This window comes from Poecilia latipinna, unplaced genomic scaffold, assembly GCF_001443285.1.
Source record: "Poecilia latipinna isolate Pla-1442-1.1 unplaced genomic scaffold, P_latipinna-1.0 Scaffold169, whole genome shotgun sequence".
NCBI lineage: Eukaryota > Metazoa > Chordata > Actinopteri > Cyprinodontiformes > Poeciliidae > Poecilia > Poecilia latipinna.
This window is the reverse complement of record NW_015112785.1, coordinates 619,689-628,921: the sequence shown is the minus strand read 5'-3', so window position 1 is coordinate 628,921 and position 9,233 is coordinate 619,689. Positions and strand designations below refer to the sequence as shown.

General features: G+C 36.5%; 2 protein-coding genes across 4 annotated transcripts in view; both read left to right on the top strand.

Annotated features, from left to right (window-relative positions):
- The window catches only part of LOC106945948 (uncharacterized), an 8,971-nt gene extending 6,231 nt beyond the window's left edge, over positions 1–2,740 (top strand). For both annotated transcript variants that reach the window (XM_015029967.1, XM_015029966.1), the window contains 3 exons: positions 86–127; positions 296–423; positions 1,849–2,740. In XM_015029967.1, coding sequence (XP_014885453.1) covers positions 86–127; positions 296–423; positions 1,849–2,166 — 488 coding nt within the window. In that variant the 3' untranslated portion in view covers positions 2,167–2,740. The remainder of the gene's footprint in view (positions 1–85; positions 128–295; positions 424–1,848) is intronic.
- A 1,285-nt stretch (positions 2,741–4,025) lies between these two features.
- LOC106945947 (CMRF35-like molecule 4) lies at positions 4,026–8,958 on the top strand. Of its 2 annotated transcripts, none has more exons than XM_015029965.1 (5): positions 4,026–4,611; positions 6,910–7,215; positions 7,393–7,428; positions 7,550–7,633; positions 8,457–8,958. In XM_015029965.1, the coding sequence occupies exons 1-5, from the start codon at positions 4,569–4,571 to the stop codon at positions 8,744–8,746; spliced, it is 759 nt and encodes a 252-aa protein (XP_014885451.1). In that variant the 5' UTR covers positions 4,026–4,568; the 3' UTR covers positions 8,747–8,958. The 2 variants fall into 2 exon arrangements, with proteins under 2 accessions (XP_014885451.1, XP_014885450.1); XM_015029964.1 differs by having other exon boundaries at positions 4,032–4,611; positions 7,526–7,633.
- The last annotated feature ends 275 nt before the right edge of the window (positions 8,959–9,233 follow it).

The following is a 9,233-nucleotide window of genomic DNA, read 5'->3' as shown; positions in this document are numbered from 1 at the left end:
TATATTATAATATAATATATTATTATTAGAATTTACTTTTTAAAGTTGCATACTTCTGTTTCTAATGCATTGTTGCATTTTCCAGTGTATAAAATCCTTGCCTCCACCACGGCTGCACCAGTTCACAGTGAGTATTGGTTTTTGACCCCACAGTATTGTTTGGTAATATTTTTGATGTGCTTTCATACTCTTCTCTGTTTAATACGTTACTTTTATACATTCCTATACACTTCTGTCAGTGTTTTGCTGTTTTGAAGTTGTACTGAATAATTATTATTTATTTGTTAACATACAGAGCTCACCATGCAGCTGTTCCTGACTATTATATTGTGTGTTGGAGCGATGATCTTTGTGTGTCTGTTCACAATATGTCTTCTTCTGGCTGCGAAGCACAGGAGATCCACCCCACGCCAGAAAAGAGAGGTTGGTTTACAAAATAATGAAATAAAATAACACCCATTGAGGTCTCAAGTTAAATATCTGGAGTAACTTCTCTTTAAAATCAACAATGGTTTAGTTTCTCCTAAATCCCTAAGTTATCCTACTACCCTTTCTTTTATAGATTTACAATATAAGAAAGGGCAGACTTCTGCCCAGGTCCCTCTTGAAAATGAGATCTAGATCTTAACTGGGTTTACCTGATTAAATAAAGGAAATAAAAAAATAAATAAATAACGTATCAGTACACTGTGATTTGTTTGTATTTATCTGTGCTGATCAAAATTTTATTTGTGTGGCCACAATTAGCTTTTAAAACTGGTCCTTATCATTTTCATTGTTCCTGCTGCAGTGTGGCGCTGATTTTTAAAGGGGAGAAAAATTAAGCTGTCCACTCCCACCTCATGAAGAAAACCTCAGACAATCAAAGGAATCAAAATTTATTTGATGTGTGCATACATGTTGAATGTGAATCCCTAATATCAGCTCATTAAGCATCCTTCTATCCAGTTTGCTCCCTTTAACTATTGGAACCTTTGAACTTTGACATTTTAATCCATATTTTTCCTGTCTGAAGTAGCAAGATGCTGACAATGACATATTACTGTACCGCCTTCTGCCTTTCAAACTTGTCTCATTTATGAGGCGATGAAAAGACTTATTTCCAAATAAGACTGTGCATGAAGTGAGTGAGAACCAAGAGATGAAGGAGGATTAGGGAAAAATATGGCACTTATTTCTAATATTTAGTGTAAAATATATGAGAGCAAAAAAAATAATCAGAGTCAGATATTTGGGGATCAAGTTATGGGAGTTTTTTTCATTGGCTTTTGTTTACATTGTTTGAACATGTCTGTCATCTATTGTCCACAAGGGGGCACTGCAGCATCCTCAAATTCCTACTTCCCTCAGGGGAAACTCAGCGGTCAAATCCGGTTTTTGTCATGTGTTCTGTCTGGACAGCTGACATTGTGTTCTCCATATTAGGAGCAGTCAAGCTGCCACAAGAGCCGCTGAAACAATTTTCAAATGATACAAGTAAATGGCAGCACATTTCACGAATATTATTTGCTGGAGAGTTCTGTTTCGTGTTCAATAAAAATAGTTATTTGTAAGTCTCTTGATTGCTTATTTAATCACTCTGAACTTCTACAACCACATGTGACATCATGTTCTTTCAGGTCAGTACAGCTGATGCTTTTAGACGTTTTAAATACAAGATGTCAACTCTGAGGTAGAGGAGTGCTTGCCATTCTTATCTCCTTGTAGTTGGGTGTCATAGATTCAGATAAAAGTGAAGAATCACACTATCTGCCACCGTGTACGAACATTTCATTGATGTAATGATGTAAAAACCTGATCTAAGTCCATGACTTGTTCATTGACGCCACTGATTTGTCCTCCCTGTAGACGTCGTCTGACTATGAGACGATGATGCCCTCGCCTGCGGGAGCGGCACCAGAGCCCTGTGGATGTTCGCATCCGGACTGCATTGACCTCTCTACTTTACCTCGGCCACCTTCTGACCTCTACTCCTGCTTCACAGAAGAGAATCGGGAGTCCACCATCTCCTGCAGCCTCGGCGAATACGTCGATGTAGACATACCGGGACATATCTGCCAGTACCAGATTCTGGACCGGAGCCGACTGGAAAACCATGTTTACCACAGTCTTCACGGGAGCTGCAGCTCCAAACAACGAGCTCCAAAAGAGCAGATTGTCCACTGACATAGCTTATACCTGGAACAGTGTGTGGGTTGGTTATTGGTATTAAGTTATACCAATCTGTAAAAAGTGACAGACTTTTCTCTCAGTTTTATAGCTTGAAGTTTCTTCAGTGACATGAAGGAGGAAGTGCCAGATGTTTCTCTGCTCCTTCTACCTGCCCGCTGCCATCCTACTTGCTGAATGTATTGTACAAAATTACAGTCATATTAAGATGCAGTCACCTACTTGGATGTACAATCAACTTATCTGACAGTATGGGCAAGTTAAACTGTTTTTTCTTTCAAAAAATGTAAGAAAACTGTATGAAAAAAGTTTTAAAATGCTTTCCATCATTCTGATGAGTCAACAGAATGATGAAAAGGGTCAGGAAAACACCGTCCTTCAGCTATTGTGGAGGAATTTAATCTGAAACGGACATTTTCATTTCCTTTCTTTCAGTACTATTGGAAAGGCACACAGATTTCTGTTGGCTGTTTGTGGTAAATGAAGAAGGTAAATGATCAGAATTATTACATCTTACTAACGCTGTTTGCACAGTTGAAAGTGGCTTTAATGAGATTAAAAAATGTACAGATGTGTTCTCTCTGATGATGTTAAGCATAATGTGAGCTGCCCCTCTCCCACTTGTTGCTGCACACTGCCAATCTGATAAACTGCCGCAAAGAAAGTCTGTTTGGAAATATTTCTAGAATGGAGAAAACATGATAAGTCATGGTCTGAAACTGGAGGATCGTCCATCATGGTGTTTTTAAAACATCACATGCTATAAGCAAATTAATACACTGCAAAAAAAAAAAATCTAAGTATTTTTGGATTGGTTTCTAATGCAAATATCTTAGCAGACTTAAAATAAAACAAAACTGACTCACGAGTTCCATTTTTAATACTGGAGGAGTTTTACAAACAATTTTTTTAAGTCAACAACTCCATGACATTTATGAAAAAGTGCTTTTTCCACTGGCAAATTATTTCACTGATATGATAAAAATGTTTTGTTAAACTGGTTTGGTCTTATTTCAAGTGTGAAAGGATTTTATGCACTGGGAACTACATTTTGTGTTTTTGCAGTGCATGGCCTTGACACTTGTGTTTGTTGAAGGGCAGAACGGCATAGAGGTTTACCATTCGAAACAGTAAACACTTGAAATCCAATATTAACTTTAATGTGTGTGTACTTTAGATTTTTGCTTTGGTAAGAGTTGCAAGAAATAAAATAACTTTGATTATCAATATAAGTTGATAATTGTACCATGCCAGTGCCTCAATGACACAAATGAGTGATTAGTGACTGAGGCTGAACACTTTGCATGTATCGCCTTCTAAGACCTGATTGGTTTATTTTACATGTTCTCATTACCATGGAGTAGGTCAGTCATCCAGGACATTCTTGATGTGGTCAAATAGAAGGTACCTGGACTTTTTCTCTTGTTTCACCCCACATCCAAAAGGCTTCTTTGGTTCTGAATACGGGTCGGAAATATCAAGGCTTGTAATTTATAGTCAAAACAAGGAAGCGAACATGAACGTTAAAGTTGGTATCTGCTTTTCCTCTGTATTTGGTTCAGTGTTTGGTTTGTTGTCATTTGTGTGTACACAAGAATGATTGGCAGCGTTAAGACCTTCCTCCTTGCTCTGATTGGTTATCTCTCTCAGATTGTGCCAGTAATACATAGTGATAGTTGTAAGGAATATGTAAAAAAAAATAATATTAATAAATTTTAAGCACTTACAGGGGCCTCTAAAAAGAAATATTATTAAAAAAAACTATTTTTTTAAGTTTTGGTTTTAACAATGAAATATCAAAAATGAATAAATGTAGAAAAGCACTTTTTTTAAAAAATACAATGATTAGGTATAGGGAGCACAACTACATGTAAGACGGCCATCTCTTGAGAAGCAAAGGGGACATAGTAGCAGGGAAGGAAGCTGAGGTTAAAGGTATAATCTACGCTCAACTAGATTGGCAAAAGCTGGTTGTATTGTGAACCAGTCAGCAGTTCACTGCAGCCAGGTTCTGCTATCAAAACAGGACATACCGTTTCCTCCCATGTGTACCACAGCATAATGCAAATCTACAACTTAGCATTTGGTATTTCACCTCTTTCTGGTGATGAAGAGTTTCTTCTGGTTTCCTAAGTTCTTCATGACCTATTTAAGTTTACCAAACACTTCGGTTTGTGTACCATAAGTAGTTCTTTCTGTCACGTAAATGAAAGAAAGAAAGAAAACATGTGAAACAAGGGATGTTCTTTAAGTTTAAATAGAAGATTGGTCAGAAGTGGGGAAGTGCAACAACAGCAAGGAACTTGTGTAAAAATAAAAGTGGCTGCGCAGACAGATTTCCTCAATCTTGATGTCTGGATTGAGAAAACTGACACAGACGTACAAACCATCTGAAAATCATGAAGAGGAGTTTGGTTCTTGCTGTTGTCCTCGCTCTGGAAGGTAAATTCACCAAGATTTATTAATTCATCCCTTTCGAGTGTCCTCCTCTCTTTTCATCTTTTGTGGTTGAACATTTCTCTACAGTGGTTTAGAAACTCCACCGTCACTTCACTTAGTTCTTCTGGGGGTAGAAAACAACATTTAAGACTTTAATAAAAAATATAATTGAATGTCTACAGATGTACTATTCATTTTTTTTCTTCTGTAAAGTTTATCGCCCTGTGGAACACTGTAAAACATTTGAGCTGCGTTTAGTTGTGTCTGCCATCTTCTACTCTTTAAGTTAAATAAATTTAGCGAGTTTTAGATTTCGAACCTAAATATCTGAGTTTGTGGAAGATAAATTTACAGTAGTAAGTTGTGTTAACATTTTTATTAATTTTCTCAACTCTTGGAGGAATAAACTAGAGTTTTTTGGTTAAAGAAAAAACTGAAAGTAGAAGAAGAAAGGAGTGAGAATCATTTCCCAGAGTGCTTAGCGGCATGTTTTTGTATCCTGAGATGGAGGTGCGTTACATTGATCTGACTCTTGTGTTTTATTAAGGCAAAGGTTTATTTTAATGCAACTGACAGTTTGTAAAGCTTGAGGATAATGTCCTGTTCACACTAAATGTTTTCATAATAATGTTTATCAAATTTCATCATCAGGTCAGAAATTTTGTTCATGCAATTTGAAACAAGGATTTAAATTATTCTAAAGTAAAATAAGTAGTTATATGAACTTGATATTGTAGTATTTTTTTTTGTTTTTGTCTTGCATATTGTGACATAATTAATTAGCTTAAATTGCAGCATTAAGGTAAAACTCACCAGTCAAGATTAATGAGCTTAAAAAACAATATTTAGACAACTTGTCTCTTGTTGTTAAATCAGCTTCACGAACTTTTGCTTCTGAGTTAAAGCCAATAAAATTTTCTTGCTGACTTGAATTGCATTTTCAATGCAGCTGGTGAGCTTTCGTTTTCAAGTATCTCTTTGGTATATCTTTAATGTCACAGTTTGCAGCAGTGAAAAGATAAACACAACATAAAAGTTAAAAACACAACATCTTGCACTTCATTTTTTTATCACTGAAACTTACTTCATTTCAGTTTTTTTGTTTGTTTGTTGCTTATCTGCTGCTGGGATGCATGGCACCCTTATCTGTTGGCAGCGCTTGCAAATATATGTAAAAACCCCAACAGATAAATAAACCTTTGACTGCAGCACCGTAACCTCACAGCGAAAACGCTGCTGTTCCCAGACAGCGATCTTTGGGGACTTTGTCACTCACTGATGGTGGTGTGCTACTGGACGGTAGCCATGGCTACCAACCAGTGTTAGAGCGCTAACCTCTGACCCTCTGACCCCCACCAGCAGACAAGGTGTTTAAAAACGAAGCTTAAATTTACTGAGCTGTCTGTTTTTTTTGGGTTATTTTACAACAAAGTTAAAAAATATTCATACTTCATACGTAATATCTGATTAACTATAAACACGCCACACCTTGACTGAACGCTTTTTGCCTTTCGTCTTCTGGAAACAAAAGCCAGTAACACTCAACTAAACCACTGAGTGAGAGATGAAAGAATGATGAAACTAATAATCTACGAAAAGGCAAAACTGTAAAAATAAGAAAAAAAAAATTAACCAATAAAATGATGCAATGAAGTAAGACTTCAGCATGAACTGCCAAACCTGTTGGTTTTTTTATTTATTTATTTATTTATTTTTTTCAAAATAATTTGGAAATGAGGTCAAGTGTGTCTTTAACCAACTAAGATCAGTTTGGTCAAAGTGATTTCATTGTTTTGTCATGGCAAATGCAACATGTCTGTTAGCAAGGTTAACGGTTAGCACTGTGGTCAACATGTCTGACACTCTTTACAGCTGCAAATTTATACATAAAATGCCAACAATTCCTTTAAATTCTTCACTTGCGCTTATTTACGATGATTAATGATTTGTTAGGGGTGCCAGTGATGGTGTTACCAGAGAAAAACAAACAACAGCCCCAAAACCCCCAAAGCTAACGTTATCTCATACGTTTTTTTTCTCCACTGAATAAATGTTTCCAATATAAGATTGGATTTTCCTGCTGCTGCAAAAGACAAACTTTTGCCCATAGCAAAGGCTTTGATCTTTGCTATGGGCACCGCTACGTGTTTATAGTACTAATCTGTGAAATTCACAAACGTCACATTTGACGTTTGTCAAATGTTTGTCACATTTGGAGGATTTTATTTATTTATTTATTTTGTCAAAAGTCTGTTCAGAAATTGTCTTTATGTATTTCTGTTTCTGTTTTCTTTTGTCTAGTGGTTTTTCAGACTGAAGCCATGTCTGTAACAGGAACTGAGGGGGGATCAGTCAAAATAACATGCTCTCATTCTTATGCCACCACCAATGTCAAATATTTCTGCAAAGGAGCGTGCAGTGAAGCAGACGTCCTGACAAAAAGCAGGCCCATGCGGCAAGAGGGGAAGTACTCTATAGAAGATAAAGGGAACACATTCTATGTAACAATATCAAAACTGGAAAAGGGCGACGAAGGAGTTTACTGGTGTGGCGTTGAGAGAGTTGGAGTGGACACGTACGACAAAGTGACCCTCTCTGTAGAAGAAGGCGAGTAAAGTTGTTGTAACATTGAAGCCGTAATTATCACTTCTTCTCGAGATAAAAATATCAGCTCTGCTTCCTTTCACTGATGAGGAAGCTTCTCTGAACGGGTTTGTTTCGTCTCAAAAGCATGTGACAAAATCATGAAGCATGTCAAAGTTTTCATTTTGCCTTCTGTTACAGAGAATCCAGGAAGCAGCCTGAAGACGCCGGATTCTAGTAAGCATTTCTGTTTCAGTGCCTTATCGATAAGAAAATGTGTTCTTATGAGTTTATCATTGCTGAGCTTGTTCTTCGTTGGTTATGTTTGTTCCAGATAAGATGGTGTATCTTGGAACAGGTCTTGGTGTGGCGGTGCTGGCTCTGGCGACCGTCCTGCTGTCGTTCTTCAGACTCAGAAGAAGAGACGTCAGCACGTCTCAAGGTGCAAACCGCTGAAACACACCTTTTAGGTTGCACCAAACACACAGGACAAAGAGAAACTTGCCCATAACCAAACCTACTAGTTCATTTAAACATATGATGATCACAAGTAAAGCTGACAACATTTAACAGGTTTTCATTAAAATTTTAATTTTTCGACATTTTCTTTGGATATAAAAAAAAAAGACAAGAAATTTTATTCTGCCCTTTATCTTTATTTATTATTTTGAGATTTTTCCAAACTCTTTTCTACAGCTTGTGGGGCCAAAGCTGAAGATCGATCATAATTAGGTCTGTAGGTTGATTTCAGGCAGTTTCTCTGGCTCACATCACTTAGGATGTAATATGAAGTGATGGAATAAGTGATTAAAGACATTCACGACTTTAAAAGCAATCTTCAATTACCATTTTAGTATCTACTAAAATTTGCTTATACTGGAAGAACAAATACAGTGGAGTATTAGGACCATGCTACAAAAAACTAAGAAATAAATGAGAATAAAGTCAAGAACTTTACTTTATAAAGAATTTTATAAAGTCAAAATATTAGGACTTTATTCTTGTAATTGTATTTTTTTTAAATTGTCTTAGCATGGCCCTAATACTCCATCGTATTCAAATGTCTACATAAAAACGTATTTGTAACAGAAAGAAGCAGTGAACACACTTATCATTTGATCACAGAGAAAAAAAATGTGAGCAAATTATGTGTCGGATTTTGTTGCTTTTGTAACCTACTCTTGCTTCGTGTTTATCTAATGTATGAATGTTGTTTGGTTTGTGGAGGGATTCAGAACTTCTCTGTGTTTCCTCAACCTGTTCAGGAAAAAATGATGGCGTTACATATTCGAAGCCCTCGATCCAGAAGAAATCCCAACATGCCAACGCCGCTTCGTCAGTCAGTGAGGAGAAAGGAGCAGGTTTCAGGATCAACGCGGATCAGCCGGAGGTTCTGTACTCCAACATCCGTTCAGGGCCTCAGGTCCAGTCAGACGACCTCTGCTATTCCACCATCAGCTTCAGCGAACAGCCAGCCTGCAGCGCTGCCTCTCCTCAAAACGAACTAACCACATACTCATTTGTTAAATCCAAACCTGCAGGCTCGGCCAGCTGAACAGCTTTAATGTTCAAATATAAGTTTTTACATCTTTGACTGAGAAAATTATATCTAGTGATTATAGCAGATGTTTTTAAGTTTATCCTTGTGTTTTGTTTTGTGTCCTATAGATCAAAATGTGATCGATAGGCTCAGTTGTCAGCTGTGTTTTTTCTTTAAATTATCATTAATTATTTCAAATGCACAGCACAAAAAGATACAAAAATGTACAATATTTTTATTTAATTATTTAGTTTCATACTCATCTTTTTTCCTTCTTGTTACCTTTGAATACTTTTAGAGTTTTTTTTTTCATCTTCCTCTTAAAGCAAGACATTAATTTGACAGAAAATTACAATTTAGGCTAAATATTTTCATACATGCAAACTCAAAAGGAACAAAGAAATAATTCAACATATTTAAACCAAAGCCCTCTGTTCATGTAAACTCATAACAATACTGCCATCTAGTGGACAGTTTCTAATTGACAAAGGAATATATTGTT